The sequence below is a fragment of the Sciurus vulgaris genome, assembly GCF_902686455.1.
Source record: "Sciurus vulgaris genome assembly, chromosome: 7".
Lineage (NCBI taxonomy): Eukaryota > Metazoa > Chordata > Mammalia > Rodentia > Sciuridae > Sciurus > Sciurus vulgaris.
Window position 1 is genome coordinate 3,172,197 of NC_136467.1, and position 19,886 is coordinate 3,192,082.

Consider the following 19,886-nt stretch of genomic DNA (forward strand, 5'->3'; position numbering starts at 1 on the left):
CTGCCGCAGCTCATCCTCGGAGAAGCACTTTCTGCTTCCTGTTGGTTGTCGGACCTTCCCTCCTATGCCGGTGTCTCAGAGACAAAGTCCCTCTCCTCTGCAGCTCTGGCCAATTTCCTGTTAGAAGGACTATTTCAACTGGGGTCCATGGTGTGGGACGTGGCTGGCAGTGCCAGCCAGTGATGATTTCTACCCGAGGAAGCCAGCTGCCGCAGGGGCCGACTCAGCGGCCGACTCAGCGGGTGGCAGAGTGGATTTCCTGCAGAGCAGACTCAAGCCCCGGGAGTGCCACGGATCTGCCACAGGAGACTGCTCCCGGAAGCCTTCGTCCCTGGTGGCAGACGTGGGGGTTGCCATGCTTCGGGCCCTGGGGAGCAGGGACAACTGTCCTTCCTCTTCGCTGTGGCACCACTTGGTTTCGCCCAGGCTCACCACTGTCGCTGATAGCACACTCCTGACTCAGCCATCTGCCTGCCTCCCAGGTGCCTGTTGGGCAGAGTCCTGTCCCTGGAGGGGTGTCACATCCACGCTTTTGCTGCTCTTGACCAGGGTCCATGCTCTTCTCAGCCAGGGTCTCTTCCACACTCTGACTGGGGCTTTAGGGACCTGCCTTGGGCTTTAGGGACCACCCCTCTCCTTCCCCTCGCCTGCCACAGCATCCCTCCGGAGCCCACCAGAAGCCCCGTCTCCACTTCCGGTCACTCCTCCTCCTCCCACCTCTACTCCAGGATGCCACGGCTCTTGGTCCTCTCGATGCCCCTGCAGGGCAGAACAGCTGCTGTCTGGTGGCATTTCACGTGCGGTTGCCTCAGTTACCCTCATGCTCACTCGTCGGCTCAGGAGAGCTGGCCACTCTGGTGCTGGGGGAGGTCGAGGCAAGAACCCCCCACCCTGCAAGGGGCTCGCAAGCTGGTGTTCTCCAGTCGGGCACTCAGCTTCTCGGGACCAACTGCCGTTCACACAAGATGCTTACACACAGGTCAGGGTGCAAAAATGGCAAGCACACCACAGCAGAGCAATGGCAGGGACAGCATGGGACCTGGGGCCTCTCGGCCAGCGCGGGGAGACGCAGCCCAGGCAGGGCGGCGAGGGGTGACCTCCTCACCCCACTCCTGGGTGTAGGCAGAAGCACCCAGTTTCTCACCATTACAATGCTGTCCTCCCCTGGGCCCTGCTGCCCTGTCGTTCTCTCTCACCTCAGGCCCAGAGCAATGGACGTGTCCATCTTTGAACTCATCGAACTTGAGACCTCTGAAACCGTGAGCCCCAAATAAACTTTCCCTCCTCCCGGTTGTTCTCGTCAGATGTTTATGTCCCGGGGACACAAAGATGAACGACATGCCTGTGTGGACCCCATCTCCCTGGAGGAGCCAGGGCTCCCACAGAAGCACAGCTTCTGTATCTAAGTACCAGGTGGTGACCCACGACATTTGGAGAACTGAACCCCGGTGAAGGGTGCCGGTGGCAGGGTTGCCGCTCTGGCTTCCCCACGCTCTGGTGCTGTGGAGGGGTGTGCTTGCTTCTGCGCCGTCCTTCCTGGGTTCCTCACTGGCCCACTGCTGCTTCTGCGTCTGCACCTCACCAGATGCGCCCGGTGGCTGGTGGCTGCACTGGATGAGTGGAACGCGCCTTTGTTTTTCTGGCAGTGCTGGGGTGGAACCAGGGTCTGGTGCACGCCAGGCAGGTGCTCTGGGACAGCCTCGTCCCCAGCCCTCACTCTTATTCATCTGCTTTCATGGGGTGACTGAGGTCTTCAGGGGTAGCACTGAAGAGAGGTGGAGGGACCAGCAGGAGCCCAGGTGGCAATGTCAGATGGAAGAACCTTCAGCCCACAGCAGCAGGACAAAAGCCGTGGGCAGGAGCCAGCTCGACTTGTCCCCAGAACAGAAATGACGTGGGACACTGCTGTGAGGGCTGTTGCAGGGGATCGTGGAGGTGGGGCGGTCAGAGAGGCTTCCAGTCTTCTCCAAAGGGGTCACGCGGCAGAGAGGGCAGTTGCTCAGTGGACAGCTAGTACACGAGAACTTTCCACTGTGCGAGTCCTTCACATGCTGCGCTTCTGTCCTCTAGTTGATGGGGAATCATGGTCTAAACTGGCAAAATAAAGGAGGCAGATGAGGCGACCCGACCTCTTCCCTGCAGTCGTGGGAGAGGAGCCGGAGGGAGCTTCAACCAGGGAGATCCGACCCCTGCACCGCAGAAGTGACTGGGGCCACTTGAACAGGATGATGGACCCTTTTTGGGTTTTCCTCTGGAGATGGTTCAAGAAAGAAATGCCAGAGAAAAAATCTGAAGGCAGGCTCAGAACCAGAATCCCCAAACCCATGAAGCCAGCAGCAAGAGGAACGGAAACCGATGAACAAGAGATCATCCATGGGGCGATTTGGTGCCTACCGGACCACAAAACAGGCCACCCGGCTGGCCTCCGCATACGGGGAGATGCTGTCAGGAGGCAGGAGTAACCCCAGCACCATCACCCAGGCCCAGATAATGAGGCACCCAGTCCGGTCTGAAAGGCAGGAGGCCTGTTCTGAGCCGCACACCCTGGAGCCTCGTCTTGCCTGGCTTTTCGCCAGGGGTCTTTCTCTCTGAATAGGTGCCAAGGGTTAAGGTGCATGTCCCACTTCTTAAGTCCTTGTGAAAGATAGAAGGAGCAGAACTGGCTGAGTGGCTTGAAGGACATGGGTAAAACGATCTGTCTCCTCTTCCACAGGGCCTCCTTTCTCAAGTTACAGAATGGAGGAAAAGGAGTCAGCAGCGAGAAGAGGCAGGAAAACTAGCCCCAGGTCAGGGGAAGGTGAGTATTCCCACTCTGCGCTTCAGAGCCGCTTTAGTCCAAGAGAAGCCAGAGGGGCTGGAGTTCAAAGTCAAGTTCAGAAGAAAGAAAGAAAGAAGGAAGCTCATGGTGATCCTTTCCCACTGTGAGAGGAGTGGGCCTGGCCAGAGCAGGTTCAGAGACCGTTTACCTGAAAGACCAAGGCAGAGGAGTCTGTCTTGACATCGCTGGAAGGTTCTACGCACGTACTAAGCACTGTACACGTCAAGGGGGGAGATGGCGTACTATGTTGAACCGAGGTAAAATCACGACAGTGCCCGTCTGCCATGTGTGACAATGTGTTCTCCCACATGGTCCCCGCTCTGGGCCACTGCAGATTCCACCTCCAAGGTGAGACACAAGCATAAAAACTTTCAAAACAAAATATTTCTTACAGAGCAAGATTGTTTGTGAAGCAGGTGAGAAGGATTCCAGAAGTAAGATGTCTCTTCGCCGCTTGTATCAGATGTATCCGACCTCCCTTGCCAACATGGAATTCTCCAGAAGGTGAGTTCCTTTCTGGAACATATTTTAAGACCTTTCCCTTCATTCTTTCGTGGAGCTGTGATTGAGGGCCTGCTAGAGGAGGGCTACACCCATCCCTCAATGCCTAATCTAAACGTCTTTCACAGCCATCTTCAGCCTTTGCAGGTAAGTGTGTTAGAGAATCGCCACTCAGGAGGCCACTGGACATCCTGGAAGGCCATCAGATAGGGCACTGTTACCACCCCCTCTTGCTGAGATGGAGATCCAGCTTCAGAATGTGAGGCAGCCTGGTTGGGGTCCTTAGTCATGGAGGGCTTTCCAGGTCCCTGGCCTGCTGCCTGCAGATCCCGTGTGACCCCTGCACTTTCCCTGTAGCTGTGAGGAGATGTGGGTGTGGCCTCTCTGTGCCCCCGACACTGGCAGGGTCACAGTGCACCTCAGTGCACAGGACCTGGCCCACGGTCGCTACCTCAGCAGAAGAGCCAGGACTTGAACTTGGATCATCTGGCCCATCGTACTCTGTGGGCTAGAGGCGTGTGAAGCAAAAGCTGCCATGGGCCAGACAGGCGCCCACTCCCAGTGCAGATGGACCCGGAGCTGGGAAGCTGTGTCCTTTCTTTAGAGGACCTGGAAGCCAGGCCATCTCAGAATGAGACGAAGAGATGATGCTGCACCGGCCAGTGGGCTCACTGGGCCATTCTGGCTGCTTCAGAGCCACCCTTTCTGAGATTTTGAACTTGTGGCCTTTCTCCTCCACAAAGGACTCAAAAGTTTGCCAGATCTGTTAAAAACACAGCAAGGGACATGGGTCCTTATGTAGGAGGCCAAAGTCTTGAGGAATCAGAGCCTTGTGAGGAGTGAGGGGCCCCTTCCCTCCCTCTCCTGAAACTGGTCAGCCCGCCACCGGGCGTTTCCCAGGAAGCCACTTCACAGAACAGAACGCCCAACTGGGAGACTCCTGCAGATTCTTGTAGCAAGGAGCCACTTTCTGGTCATTTGAGGGTGGAGGAGGCGGCTCCCTCATTTAGGGACCAATTCAGGCTCCTCTATTAGCATTTGAATCAGACAGCCAAGCAGTTTTGATTGAAAACAGAAACCAAGCCTTTGTTGTTGCAATTTAAGGGCTTAAGTAATTTTCTGGCCTCCTTTAATCAGTGGGAACAGGGGGAAATGGAGATGCACAGGAGAAGTGGGTCCTGGCCACGGAGGAGGCCCGTTTGGAGGCCCGAGTGACCCCCGATCCCAGGGCTGCTCCCAGCTGCTGTCCTTATACTCAGAATCTCCTTGAATATCTCCAGAATATCCTCTTTGTTTGGATTAAGCCAATTCCAATAATTATGGAGACACACCAGGAGGGAATGGAAACCCCACGGTCAAAGTCTTCTCCTGCAGTGGCTGAGCCATATCCCTCCCATCCCCGACCCACAGAAGGAGCCCCGAAGCAGAGGATCTATGGCCAGTCCAAGGACAACATCCGAATAACCTTGTCACACAGTGGATCTAAGGCCTCTTAGGAGCACAGAGAGCTACTGGAGGTAGTTCATGGTATTTCATTGACACGGAAGGAGACAGCCTAGTCACATGTGTAACCAATAAAAACTGAAAAATCTTGAGTTTACAAAGACTGAAGGCCAAGTTTTCAAACTCCTCAGCCAGCTTGCTCTTTCCTTGGCTGGCATTATGTTTTCTTATATCATGCACATGCAGACATGAAGGATTCTTAAAAATGCAGATGGCTGTGAAAAGCCTGTCTGGAAAAATAATCTTTGGGAAACTTGGCCTCTCGGCAGCCGGACATAGAGTTTGTTCTGTGCGTGGATGCTGGAGCAGACTTGGCCCAAGCCCTGGCCTGCTCCCTCTTGCGTGCTTTCTGAGGAAAGGTGCCCCTGCAACAATGGGAGGTCCTGGCCTGGTGTCCTCACGTCCATGCTCAGGAGACCTCCGCTCCTGTACACTCAGACATGGCAGCAGGGAAAGGAAAGCAGCATCACCTCAGAGCGAGCTTCCAGAGGCATCCGGCACGCCGCACACGTGGTGTCCACTCTGTCAGCTCAACTATTCAGGCTTCTCTCCTCTCCCATGGAGGCTGGAGGCCCCTCCTCTCAGCCTGGCTCCCACCCACTCCCCAGACTCCTCTTCCTCCTTTCTGCCACCCATGGCTTCCTCTGGGGGCCTCCCCTGTGGGTGGCCTCTCTCCGCCCACCCCTGCGTGAACAGGTGCTCTCATGCCTTCTGGAGGGTGTCCCCAGCCGTTTGGGATCTGCGGTGCCTGGAGGGCAGGGACTCTGTCCTAACTCCTGTGCCTTCCCACAGGCCTGAGTTCTTTTCCAGAGAAGGCAGTTCATCCAGCAGCTCTTCCCAGGAGCCGATAAAAGACCCTGTGTTTGCTTCTGCCTGGGTGTTTGCTGTGTGGCGTGTGTGGAGACAAATGGCCACTGTCTTGTCAGCTTGAGAGGAATCCACCCTGACTCCTCCACCTTTGCCCTGGTGACCCTATGGCTCAGCCGAGTCCCCCAGAGCTGTCAGCTTAGCTGAGCCCTGTATGGACGTGGGAGGCTCACACTGTGCTGCTTTGCCTCAGGTGTTCTGGTCTCTCCAAGGGAAACCACACTGAGGGGGGGAAGGTGTCCTTGTGGGCCTTGCCCACATCCCACCTGGCAGCTGGCTGACCCTGGCTCTAGAGCACAGCGCTGTAGCCAGGAGTCTATACTTGGGACTAGTCAAGGGTAATCCAAGGTTCCCTGGACTCTTGGGCAGACCAAGGCCTGAAAGGAATTCCCTGCCAGACATGGTCTCGTGGCCTCTGTCCCCAGGTGAGAGGCATTGTGCTCCCAACGTGTCTTCCCTGGGCTGCAGTCCTGGGACTGTGCCCCTAGGGCAGGCCAGTGTCCCCTGCAGGTATGCATGCATCGTCCCCAGTGTGTGAACAGCTGAGTGACTTTGCACACTGCAGATGTGCAGACAGATTTGCAGCAGCGAGGCCAGTACGTTTACGAGCACGGCAGCCACCAGCGGAGGGGAGGTCGTCAGCAGCTGGTCCCCAGAGCCCGCCCTCGGGCAGGGTGCGCTCCCTCAGCCCCACGATCCCTGGGCGTGGGCCCATGTTCTTGCCAGGTTCATTTCCACTAGTAAGCCAGCCAAGGCAGATGGTGTGCGGGCGCGTGGCTCCAGCAGTGGCTGGGCTTGCACGTGGCTCAGGCCATGCAGCCCCTGCACGGAGGCTGGGCTTCCTCCAGGGCGAGTCCTGGCCGAGGCCTCCAGCGGGAGCAGCCTGTGTGTGTTCAAGGGGTGCCGAGCCTGACAGCTTCCCTGTGTTTGCTTTTCTCTGTTTGGTGCCACCTGCGCAGACTGATGGAGAGAGACGGCCGCTTTGCAGATGAGCATGTGGAGCGGGGAGCTGGAGGTCTGGTCAGTGTCCTGTTGGTCTAGCGGCAGCACAGTGGCACTCTGTCCTGCCTGGGACGGAGATTTGGGGAGGCTCTGGGGAGCCAGGATAGAGAACGCATGGCATTGGACACTATTGCCGGCATTCTCGTGGGTGTAGAAACCAGCCAGCAGACAGCAGCTGCTGTGGAGGGAGGGGATGAAGGGCCAGTCCGTCTGCACTGTGGTGTCCTTGGGATCTTGGTGTGGTGGTAACCACCAGACAGGAGGTCATTTTGGGTTGTAATGACATAAAAATCTAATGTTGAATCCAACTTAAAAACAGAACGAAACCCAAAGACCCCACCTTCCTCCAGCCTCACGGCCACCCTTGGTTGCTGTCCTCATGATGGGCAAGCAGATGGGACAGAAGCAGAAACCTGGTGGGATTTAAGCAGTGGTACACAGCAAGGGGATACTACTTTCTAAAGCAGCACTTATTAGATAATGAAAACCTTAAAATATGAATAAATAAATACACATTTTAGTGATCACTGCTTGCCCTACTTTCTCAAACTCTTTTAAAAATCGATCCTCATATGATGAGTATAATGAAAGCAGCAAGAGCAAAATAAAAGTATTCTTTGCTTCTGAAAGCTGGATTTCATGGTCCCAGATGGACACATGGAGCAGGAAGAAGTCCAGCCCAGGGAGATGAGGACAGAGGACCCACCACCTGTCAGGCAGCGGCATGGAGCGTGGCCTGCCCTTCACTTCCTGAAGTGCCAGAGCCCAGCACGTGCACAGAGAGACCCCCACCCCAAAACAGGAGGACGCCCGGCAGCCCTGGGTGGCATGTGAGTGGTCAAAACTAACCAACAGAAACCAGAAGTGAGGAAGGGTTGCAGACAGCACACAGACAAAAACTAGCGAACACCCATATTGTGGTGACTGGGTTGTGGTGGAGCAGTGAGAAGCTGGAGAACCGAGGGACCTGGATCCCTGATTTTCTGGGGCAGGTTCCTGCTGTGGTCCTACCCAGAGGATGCCTTTCCCCAGGAACCTCCCCAGAGCCCCGGGGTGGGTGGTGTGGGCTGGTGCTCCCTCCAGGCTCAGCTCCCCTGAGTCCCCAAGGAGGCCAGCAGTCTCCTGCCTCAGGCCACCACCTGCTCATGTAAGGCACCCGTGAGGACAGTGGGTGCCTACCACAGTGTCTCCTGCCTCCACGGCCGTGACCCACACACAACAGAAATCTATCATTGTGAATGACGAATCGATGCACTCCTGTTGGTTCAGTTTTCTTCTGTCAACTAAATATGGCCTCTTCTGCTGTTCACAGCCAGGCCCAGCAGTGGCCCCAGGGCAGTGCAGGGCAACACTGGACCAGTCCTGCCTCCCTCGCTGCCTCAGCCTCAGCCAGGCTTGCCCTTGGTGCCCTTGTTGCACAGAGCATGCTGTGACCCTGCTTGTGTTGTTGGGAGTCATGTGACCGCAGAGTGTCAACTCGTGTCCATCGGGGAGCAGTGCTAACTCACATCTAGTGTTCTCCACGCTCTCTCACTCTTGGCCAACAACCGTCACAAGAAGGTGGACGCTCCAGGCTGCCCAGGAGTTGGAGCTGCATCTTGATAGTGACAGACTTGACACCGTCTCTGTGCCATTCTGTATTAACCCCCACTCCCTAGGAGCAAATTCTATGGCGCTTCAGATTGGTTTGCTCAGCTAAAAATGCCCAGGAGCCCTGTCATCTGGTGAACCTGCCTCTAACCAGGGAGAAATCCACTTGCAGCCTGGCCCCCGATGCTGTTCGCAGCTCATTTGCAGGCCAGATGCCCTCAGCGCTAGCCCAGTTTGAGGAAGCTTGGTGAAGCCTCCGAACAGGCCCTGAGCGTTCCGTCTTCTGCTACCTTGGTGTCTTATTGACACTGCTTTTCTTCTTGAAGTCCTTTCTTTGAATTGAGTGAAATGAAGAGCATTAAAAGTGCCTTGTGCCTTAAGTGTAGCTGTTGTGCCCTTTGATCATGGACCCTGGGAAGGCGATTTCTAGGGAGCCCCATGTGCAGCCAAGCTCTTGCGCCCAGATGCTGCAGTGACTGGTTGCTGCCCATCCTGGGGAGCGTGACGTCTGCCCCTGCAGTGACATGCATGCATCCTTCTGGGCACCCACGTAGCCCATGGCTCAAGCAGTGCAGGGTCATTTCGCTCCTTTGCCTGACTCAGGTCCAGGGATTGTCCTCCAGTTCCCGACTCCAGACCAGCCCATGTGCCACCCTCTTGAATATTTTCAGACGTTAACTTCAAGCCAACTTAACACAGCGGGTGAAAATTCATTGGTCACTACTCTGTTTGGATTTTCCCTTGCCCCCATTATTTTCATTGGTGCATTGCAGTTGTACATCACGGTGTGATCTGCTGTCACAGTCAGGCATGCACACAGTTTTACAATATAATATGACCAATATCATTAGTTTGTTCAAATTTTCATTGAAGTTACTGGATAACTATGAATGTTTTCCTACACAAACACACACACTCACACAGAAACACACACAAAGAGACACACATAGATGTGGACACACAGATCCTTGTTGGTGGTGATTTGTTTCCATTTATCTGATAATTAGTTTTGGTGAGGACTAGGGTGCCTTGCTAGAAAAAGATGCAGTCCCATTTAGCAGGAATTTGAGGTCTCAAAACATTCTCCACAGCAGGATTGTTGAGTACAAAATGCTAATCCAAATGGTCTTTGCTTTGTTTCCAAAATCCTGAAGACTATCTCCATGATTTTCCCTATGGTCAAGATGTCCCGTTTGAGCTAAAATAGCTTTTGGGCTCAAGTAGTCATGAAAGCAGGTCAGGAGATCGGTAAATGTGTTGTACACGCAACACAAAATTTCACAAGGGAAGCAGGTTCAGTGAGCCACTGAGGGAAACTCAGTCCACAGGCTTGTAGCAGCCTGCAGCACTGAGCTAAAATTGGCCAACCCAACGTGGGGAGTGAGACCCTTAAGACACATTGTACCTGATTGTGGACATGTGATTTCTTGGAGAGAGAATTCATAATGTGTTTTTTTTAATTGGATTCTTATGGAAGTTAATGTCATGGAGTTGAATGGGGTAGTAAAAGTTCTTTGCAGAAAAAAGTATGCATTGGTGTTAACACCATGTTGAGTTTATGCACAGAAAAGCGGTTTAAATGCCATCCTTAAGAGCTTTCCCTCTCTCCTTAGGCGTAACCTTACAGAGCATGTGAGGGGTGAACCTGCTTCTTCTGGGATGACCACAGCACCCCTGACTCTGGAGCACATGATTCCGACTCACCGTGTAGTGGTTGGCTCCTGTCCTCTCTCCGATTTGCCCTCCATGACATCAAAGGACAATGAGAGTGGGAGAGAGATGCTGCAGGGGCAGGGGGTGGGTGTGACTGGAGCAGGGTCCCAGCAGGGCGAGGTTTCTGAGGATTAGATGGGCCTGAAATCCAGAGGTGGAAATACAGAAATTCCTGAGCAATGCAGTAGCGGGAGGGAAGGAGTTGTTTCCTATTCCCTAGTGAGGAAGAGCAAATGGCCAAGAATCAGGCGAGGCAGTGGGTGGTGTGTCCCTACTGCACCTCACCTTCTGAGGTTTTATACATATTCATGTGTTTTTTCCTTTCATTCCAGGAGGCCAAAACCGGAAGCCGGTACTGGATTAACTATGTGGATGAAGAATAAGGCTGCGGTATCAGAACCAGATGCAAAGGAGGAAGAAATGTTGAAATCCCATTGAAGTAAGAAAAAGACAACTTTCTATTTCTCTAATCCAAAGTTATGACGGCATTGGTGGCGCCTCACGTAGAGAAGTATGTTCCTAACACACAGCATCAAGCTCATCTCCTTGTGGCGTGACGTCCATGTGGCAGCCCGGGTGAGCCAGAACTAGCAGAGGCAGTATCAGTAGAATCAGACTCACAGCAAAGCCAGCTGGTGGAGATGGTCAGACCCATGTAGACAACCAGCCCAAGTAATATGCTGAACAAGCCTTAAAGTGAATTTTTAAATTATGAGAGAAAATATTTGAAAAGGAATGCAATAGAGATTGTGAAGTGGAAAAATATAATAAATGAATATAATATTCAATGAGTGATTTGAGTGGTAGCTTGGACCTATCTAAAGATGAACCCCTGAACTAGCCAGGTCAGAAGAAGTGACCTCATACAGCACTGGAGGCAGAGACGGAATAGCTGAGAGGGCCTGGGACACAGAGGATGGAGTAAGAAGTCCAGCATGTGTCTAGTCAGTTCCAGCAGCAATAGTGGAGGATGGGGAAAAGGCAGGCCTTGAAGAGAAAAGGAGAATTTCCTCTGATTTAGGGAACCAAGAATCACAAACAAAATGAGTCAAAAGAACACCACCAAATATGAAGTGAAGTTCTTTGAAGGAGCCCCAAAGAAAAGGCAGATTACTGACAAAGGGATAATACCCAGAAATTCAGATGGCATCTCAATAGGAATAACAGGCAAATTCTTCCAGAGTTATTTTAGCAAGAAAAAAGCAAGGGCTGGAGATGTAGCTTGGTGGTAGAGCTCTTGCCTCGCTTGGTAAGGCCCTGGATTCCATCCCCAGCACTGCAGAAGAAGAAAAAAAGAAATTATAAATATGTGATAGAAATCCTGAAAAGTCCTACAAATATTAAATAAAACCCACAAATTGAAAAACCTTCTCACAAAGAAACTAAGAAAACTCTAGGTCCACGTGGTTTCATTGGAGAATTCTACAAACACTTGAGGAAGAAAGGATGCCCCATTCGTGCATGCCTCCCTCGGAGCAGGGAGGAGAGCGTGTCCCCAGCTGCTGAGTGAAGGCAGCACGACCTCAGTACCAAAGCCAGGAATAAATGGAATAGTGGTGCCTCGCTCATTTCAGTAGCTTTTGCTTAGGATAAAAGTAATAAGAAACTATGGCTAGGAGGGAAATTCTTCAATCTGATGGAATGCATATATATAAATATATGTACACACATAAATACGTAAAAATGTACTTCACATCTTTCCCATTTCTATTCCATATTGTATGGTAAGTCTGACTCATATGGTAGGAAACAAAAAGATATTAAAACTATTAAGTTAGTAAAAATCCCAAAGAATCTACAGATTGATTGGTGGGATGAATGGGTTTAGGAAGATTGTTGGAAAAAGTGATGATACAAAAATTGACTATATTTCTATAATCCAGCAAAAATTCAACAAAAAAATGACACAATGGTGTTAAAAATTGCAAACACCTAAGGACAATTTTAATGAAATCATGCACCAAGAAAACTATGTAATATTGTTGGGAAGTATTTTTTTAATCTAAATAAATGAATGCATATACTTGTTTGTAGATTGGAAAACTTGACACTAAGATGATTTCAATTTTCTGTAAGTTGTAGATTCTATATAATTCCAATGGCTATCCAACAGTTTTATTTTAATTTAAACACAACAAATTGAGTCTAACACCTACGTAGAAATGCAAAGTTCGAAGTAGGTCCAAATATTCTGTCTCCTGAAGACCCAGTATCAGTTTTGACAATGGTGTAGCAAAAGGCATGGATGGACTTGTGTGTACCGCTCACATGCACACGGGACACAGAGCACAGAGCAAGTCCTGCAGCCTACGCACAAACTTGCAACCAGGGTAGCGTGCAGAGCAGTGGGAAGAAGACCCTCTGCTACAAGTGACCCTGGGCCAAATGGACAGCACTGACTGGGGAAAGACACCACCAATCAATTCTGAATTGATTGTAGGTCCAGGTGGCAAGAGGACAACAGTAGAAGTGCTAAAATATAACACAGGACGTAAATTTGTGCTGTCAAATAGGGGAGATTTTCATAAATAGGGAGCAAAAATCATTTATCACCAAGAAAAATGTTACTAAGGTAGACCACATTAAATTAAAAACCACTTTATTAGGGGAGATGAAAAGATAGCCTTGAGCTAATTGAGAGGCAAGACAAGGTAGAATACAATATTTATAACACTTGCATTGGCCATAGGCTTGCAGATAAAATACATAAAGAACAGCTACAAGTAAATAGGATGAAGACAGGCAAGCCAATAGAGAGAGGCAGAAGATTTGAAGAGAAGGTTCAGCAACGGTCAGCAGATGGCCAGCGAAGCATTCAAGGTGAGCTCAGCTGCTCTAGGGATCAGGAGATCAGAATCACAGGGACAGGTCTCCACACTGACCAGGGTGACTACTGACCCAGATGGATGGTGTGCAGTTAAGTCCAGGTCCAAATCAAAGTTAAGTCCGGGTCCAGACCCTGAGATCCCCTTTTGGTGTGGATCTTTTTGCCTTCCTTACTGTGTATTTTAAACAGATCCACTAAACCAGGTGCCTTGAGCATCTGAGTTTGGCCTGTGCACTCCTGTCTGTGAGCTCTGCAGTGACTCTCCCAGGGTGGGGAGGCGGGGGACACGGAGGCAACCTTTGCTCGATGCTGGCTTCCTGCATGGCCCTGTCACAGGCCTCCTGGTCACAGTGCTGGGAGTGCCAGTGCAGCCGGGAGGAGCTGGGGAACGGGAGGCACTACCTTGGTCATTTTATGCAACATACTGCTTTGAGGTCACATGAATATGTTCTGAACTGCCGGCTAGCACGTCTCACGTGTTACGTGTGAGACAGTCAGCTGAAGAGCAGTTAGCGCGAGGTACATCCCCACAGTGGGCGCTTGGGCCACGGGCAGGACGGGGGTTGGTGTTAGATTAGGTAGACCAGGTGGGATGAATGGAGCTGGTGAGGGGTCAGTTCATGAAAGATAACTTTAATTTTATTTGGACCTGGACTTAACTACACACCATCCACCTGGGTAAAGATTTGGGCAGCAAGACCCCCTGGGCTTAGCGTCAACAGATTAAGGAAAAACCATTTTAGTTTAAAAAAAAAGGAGGGAAAAACATACACATTGGCTCTGGTAACTATACCTTCAGAAGACCGTTTACTAGAATCTCATCTCCACCCAGAGGATGGGCAAAATTGACCAAAATGATGGTTTATCACAACAGCATGAGGCCGCAGGGAATCTAGCTGGTGAATACAGCTATAAATATTTAGCCCCCATCCCCAAAAAAGGTATATAAACTTGCACCAAAGTTCAAGTCAAAAATTTCATATGGTACGATTTAGATGCTGGAGCAACATGGATCTTCTGGATAACTATAAAATCCTACAATATACACACAAATACATTCTATTTTATGAATAAATATTTTTTAAATTTTTGTTTATTTAAAAAAATTTTTTTTCTACATGTGTATAGGGTAATAATGTTTGTCTCAATCTACTGTCCTTCCCATCCCCACCCGCCCCTCCCGCCCCTCTGTAAAATTCAAAGTTCCTTCAGTCTTCCCTACCCCGTCCCCCACTATGGATCAGCATCTGCTTATCAGAGAAAACATTCAGCCTTTGGTTGTTTGGGATTGGCTGATTTCACGTAGCATGATGTTCTCCAACTCCATCCATTCACCTGCAGATGCCATCATTTCATTCGTCTTTAAGACTGTGTAATAGGAATAAATAGTTTTAACGGTATTTGAACTGTATTCAGAACTTTAGAACTGATCCTGGCTAGGTGAGGCTCTGGCCTCTTCTCAATGGATTCGCAGGACAAAAGAAGGCCCAGGTACTGAGCGGGCACTGCCCACGGGTCCTGGAGGAGAAAGGAAGCCATGCCCATGGCTTGTCCTCTCAGCAGCAGTTGCTGAGAGTGAAGGCTGTTCAAAGTCAGAGGATGAGCCTGCCACACTCCAGAGACGGCCATGGAGGGGTCTTTGTCTAGAATGGCTGCCTCGCCAGCTGACTTGGGCTCTAGTCATGCTGCTCACCTTTTGGATCTGCGTTTTCTTTCATGATGGGCATTTAAACCCAGGGCCATGCTGGCACTGGCTGCGCAGGCGGCTTTGGCTCTGCTTTCTCGCCAGCTGCTGCAGCCAGCCTCTCAGAATGCAGAGCAGGTCATTTAGGGCAGACTTGAGATTACGGACCTTTCTCCCAGGTTTCAAAAGGAGTGAACCAGATCCTCCTCCTACCTCACCAGGTACCTTTTACCCCTGTGTGGTGTGGTGGGCAGGAGAGCGGAAAATACATTTACTTCTACTTCCTGCGCGTTTACCCTGGTCTGGTGGGAATTAGGTTGGTGTTAAGTAGCACGACTCAGAATCACATGGCCACTGCAGCTGAGCGCCGGCCAGCTTCTCCAGCCCCCTGGACAGAGCGGGCAATGCCCCCTACACGCTGACAGTACTGTCCGGTCTACTCGGCAATGCGCCTGGATTCCTCGCACCTAACAGTGCCCTCAGTTGCTTCTGGTGGCGCCCACGGCAGCTGCGGGTGCGGTGGTGGAAGGTGCTCCCTCCAGCAGCAGCCCCTGGTGGGAGGCCTGGGTCCAGGTCCTGGGTGTGCCCAGACCTCCCCGCCGTGCCGCAGGCTCAGCCTGCTTCTTGGTGAGCGGGAAGAACTACCTTCACCCGCTCGGGCCGCAGCCCTCCCGCCGCCGCCCTGCTCCCACTGCCCGAGCCCGCGCAGACTTCCGCTCAGCCTGCTGGTCTCCCCTCCTGCCCTGCCCCGCCACCCTCCCTCCGCACATGGCCCTTCCGGTCGGTTCTCCGCTCTTGGTCCACAGCAGTCCTGGGAATCTCTGCAAGGTGCCTGGAAAAGCAGGCCTTTCCCCGCTGGGAGCGTGCAGGGCTGGAGCTCCTCCCGCGCCCTCGAAACCCGCCTGCCCCTCCGCCCCTTCCTCCGCCCGCCCGCCCGCCTTGCGTAGCGCTGAGCCTGTCCCCAGGTAGGGGCTGCTAGGTCCGCCCTCCTGACTTACCCTCCCTTGTTGTGCTGAAAGGGCCATTGTGTCCGGAGAGACTCTAGTGTCATTAAAATGAGGCTGTCTCTCGTCTGGAGTTCTCCTTTTGTTCCTTCCCCTCGGCCCTCCTTAGATATCCAGGTCTCTGCAGGCCTTGGCGTCCCCTGCTGTTCTCAGTATCCTGTGGTTCCTCAGTGGACGGGACAGGCCCCTTCAGTTAGCCCAGGAAGTTCCGCCAAGGCCCGCCCGGTGTCCCCAAGCCAGCCCCCGCTCCGCTCGTCCTCATTCTGCCTCTGCTTCCTGGAGGGGAGTGTCAGGTCCCAGCTGGAGCGCAGACCTTACTGTGCCAGCCCCTTCCACAGCCTGGGTCACAGTCTGCTGTGATTTTGGACATAGCGCCTGTCTCTCTGGCTAGTCAGGGATGACGGAAACCAGAGCTGGCCCAGCAGGAGCGGTGTGTGCTCCACCTGCATGATCCCACAGTCTTTCTGCGGGGGATGGACTGGGGGGTTCATATTTAATCAGTGCCCAAACAGGAGTTTGCAAAAGAAGTTGCAGAGGGAGAGGGAGGGATGATATCTGTATAACATACGGACATTGTAATGCCAAAGGACGTGTGTGTGTGTGTGTGTGTGTGAGAGTGTGTGTGTGTGTGAGATCAAAGGTTGAGCAGAGCCAGCCGGGCCACGATTTCTGGAGCAGTCGAAAGCCTTCCAGTACATTACTCCCCTCTCCACCTCATTTCTGTCCTCCTCAAGGTCTCAAGACACTGCTTCCCAGGGAGCCTCCTTTCCTCTCTTCCAGGCAACTGACTGTTCAATGAAGGTCGCTCTGGGCTGTGTAGCCTGTGTTTCAGAGACTGGGAGGGACTGACGTTCAGTCCCACACTCTGGGTAGACTGCTCCCTGCCACCCATCCAGGCAGCTCCTCTTTAGATGCCCTTGCTACCTGTGTGCCCCACCTGGAGCTCTGAGGAAGGATCCCTGTCTTCCTGGGCAAGGAGCTGTGGAAGGGTGTCCATCCTGGTGAGAGCTGGCCCAGGCAGCGGCCCTGGGGAACAGGAGAAAATCACAGGAAGCCTCCCCAGGGGTGGGAGGCAAAGGGGGAGGACGGCGATTCCAGAGGCAGAGGGCAGGGGAAGCCACCTTGGGAAGTCAGCGGTGGGCCCCAGCAGAGAGCCACCTGGCCTGCAGAAGGCAGCCAACCTCGCCCTGTAAAACCAGAAACACTCCAGGAGCGCAGAGGCCAAGAGGGAAGCGCAGAGGCCGAGAGGGAAGCGCACGCAATCCCAGGATGGAGGAAATCAGCATTGCCAGAAACCCGAGCCACAGAGAGTAAAGTCTGCATGGGGGGCAGTAAACCGGAAGGGACATGGAGGCGAATTGACAGAGTGGTGTGGAAAAAACTTCACAGGCCACTTGATTATGCAGAAAGACCCCAGAGATGAAAAGACACAGGGGAGAAGGCGGAAGAAGCCAAAGCAGGTCGTTCAGCTATCCCAGGTACAAACGGCTCCACCCAAGGCGCCCTGGGTGCGGGTGCACCCCAGAGGGATCCACCACAGGAGAGTCTGCTCTGCACCACCTCACGAAGAAACCCGGGAGCGCCCAGAACTGAGGAAATTAGGAATCCAGGCAGAAAGGACCCAAGCTGCCCACCAATTAAGGTCCCCGAAGCCAGCTGCCCACAAATGTCTCCTCTGCAACCTTGAATTACAAACAGCCAGAGCGGAAGTGCTGGGGTTCTAAGAAATGTTAGGAGCCCAAGATCCCAAACCTTCCGCTTGCTGTGCTGGTTTGTTTGTTTTCCATGTGTGAACTGTCACTAAACCAACCAGGACACTGTCACCTGTGACACAGCACAGCGGCTCTCAAAGCACGGCCAGGTTGGAACTTGGTTTTGAGGAGCAGCCCTTAGCTGCTGCCATCCAGTTTCACACCTGGAGGGCAGCTCTCTCCTTGGCAGCTCACAGGAGCACACTGCGAAGCTCAGAGTGACAGCCCAGTGGCCTTCCTCTACTACTGTGGTATGGATAAACTGTGCAGAGTGCACCCAGTAACTAGAGACACTCATAGGAATAAAAGTGTATTTATTCTTTTCTTCAAAACCACAGTCACCTTAAACAACCCAATGTCCTTTAATTTTTTTTTTTTTTCAGTGCTAAGGAGTATAAAGATTTACATCTCGGGGCTTTTAAAACAATTACAGAAGTCACTGATTTCTTTCAAAGGGAGAGACAAACCAAATGGTGACAGAATTATTTGCTATTAGGCAATATTTATGATCTCTTCTAATCCAGGGCTTGCCAATGCTTTTTCGTTAGGTCTGCTCAATCAGTAGGAGAAATACAAAATGGGAAAAAGAAGAGGAATCCGCGCCCAAACCTGGACTGCGATCAGTGCCTGCGGTTTTCATTTCCGTACACATGGGCACATATTATGTATGTAGGGACACACAGAATGTCTTTTAATGGACACACATTACACTCTCAGAAAAGAAATGTGCTTTTTCTTGTAGGAAAGTGTGAGGTCACAGCCCTGGATGTGGCCCTGGGCTGGGGCTGGCTTTGAGCCTGAGGGGGTGCACTAGAACCTGCTCAGAGGTCCTGGGTTTGCAGTCTGAGAAGGGGCTGACCCCAAGGAACAGAGATGTATTCCTTATGTTTCCTATACCGTTTTTTTCTCAGTGAACAGTTGCCTCTGAGGCCAAGTCAGGAGGGCCGTCCCTATTTTTCTCTAAATGGCTGGGTTTTCCAAGGAGAGGCAGACCTTGGGGGAGAAACAGCTGGCGGGCCGGCCCCTCCCTCCCAAGGAAGCACCTTGTTAGTGACTGGGAGTCCTTTAGAGGCTCTGGAGGAAGTTTTTGGCTGTAAACTGTCATGCACTGCAGCCTTCATTGAAAAGGCTGAGGGATGGGCCTGGGCCTGGGAACCCAGGGAGGAAGATCAGGAGCCAGCCCCAGAAGTGGGCAGGCAATGCTCAGAGACCCTGCAGTAGTGACACCAGTCAGTGACTTCAACTCCACCTCTTCTGGATCATGCTCTTCAGTACTGGGGACACCTGTGGTGTGGAAATTTCATTGTGCATGTTAGAAATGGAACATTCTCCTCTGGTTTTATTCTTGTTTGGTTGGGCCCCCTCCTGTTCAAAGGAACAGTTTTAGGGCAATCTGTAAAGCATGGTAGAGTTCTGAGCTTCCTGGACTCTGGGGAAAGCCACCCCAAAGTCACCAGGGGCCAGCTCCGCTCTCCCTGTGGAGTCGCAGAGGTGGCCTACTTCTGGGCCGGAGTTTAGAGACCTTCAGCCGCGTTGGACCCACCCTCCTTCTGCCTCCCCCTCCCCTCCGCTTTGACCTTTTATTCTAAGTGCGAGGCTCAGGGGGTCTCAGGTCACAGTCCCAAGAAGAGTGTCAGGCACGCGCAGGCTTTCTTGGAGCCCCTGCGGTGGTGAGCCTGGCCCAAGGCATCTCAGAAGGGCGGGGTCGGAACAAATGAGGTCCTTTTGGTGTCTCTTTGCAGAAGGGAACTTCCTCTGGGGACAGCCTCCTGGGAATTTCCATACGCCCTAGACAACAAAGAGACCTGCGATGTGGACACTGAGTGGCGACCTCTCTTCCCGACTGTCTGTTGGAAGTAGTGGGGCGGGAGGCAGAAAGGAGCCCTAGAAGCACTTCCTCCCCAGGGGGGCCCGGCACCCTCCTTGAGGCTGGCTGCCGGAAGCCCTGTCCAAAAGTCCGAGGCGGGTGAAACCCAGGGAGAACCCCTCCTGCGGCTTCCCCAGCAGTTCCACCCGGAGTGAGCCCAGGCAGGCCCGGCGGGAAAGTGAGCCCCGCGGGAGGGCTCCCTGTCTGGGGCACAGGACGGTGCCCCACCTGACGTGTTGGCTTCTTCCAGAGGGCGTGGGGGCGGGGTGCGTGCGGAGACCGGGAAACTGAGGCAGGACACAGGCTCTTGTTACGCGACCGCACGGTGTTCAGGGCGCAAAGGCAGAGTCGGTGGGAGGCTGCCGGCCTGCTTCGCCTTCCCGGGCTCGGGCTTAGAGGAATGTTATTGTTGAAGGAGACCCCATTGAACCATTTCCTGCTTATTGTCACCTTCCCCGCGCTCTCCCCGCGGAGGTTCTCACCGAAAGGTAATAAACCAACTGCTGCCGACGCCGCTTGGCGCTGCGGCGGGTGGGGAAACGCGCCCACCTTCCTCAACAAGTCCCGGCACGTCGGCGGCAGCGCACCCGGGCCGCACTCAGGGCACGCGCAGCGCAGAGCTGGCCACCAAGGTCCTGAATGCATAAGGGGGCCGAGGAAACGTCCTCGAGGGCTCATTTTATTTCCATTTCGCTACCTGGGCAGACTGCGCGCGCGGTGCTTCCCTCTCCAGCCAGGTGAGGGCCGCGGGGGACGCGG

The 19,886-nt window shown here is 52.9% G+C and overlaps 1 protein-coding gene across 8 annotated transcripts in view; it reads left to right on the forward strand.

The window, feature by feature from the left end:
* Positions 1-11,528, forward strand: part of LOC306666278 (uncharacterized protein) — a 66,517-nt gene extending 54,989 nt beyond the window's left edge. For 6 of the 8 annotated variants that reach the window (XM_079148248.1, XM_079148252.1, XM_079148250.1 and 3 more), the window contains 6 exons: positions 2,714-2,797; positions 3,213-3,322; positions 6,649-6,709; positions 7,322-7,521; positions 9,895-9,994; positions 10,327-11,528. In XM_079148248.1, the coding sequence (XP_079004374.1) occupies positions 2,714-2,797; positions 3,213-3,322; positions 6,649-6,709; positions 7,322-7,521; positions 9,895-9,994; positions 10,327-10,377 (606 nt within the window). In that variant the 3' untranslated portion in view covers positions 10,378-11,528. The remainder of the gene's footprint in view (positions 1-2,713; positions 2,798-3,212; positions 3,323-6,648; positions 6,710-7,321; positions 7,522-9,894; positions 9,995-10,326) is intronic. The other 2 variants (XM_079148254.1, XM_079148255.1) reach the window with 2 other exon arrangements.
* Positions 11,529-19,886: the final 8,358 nt, after the last annotated feature.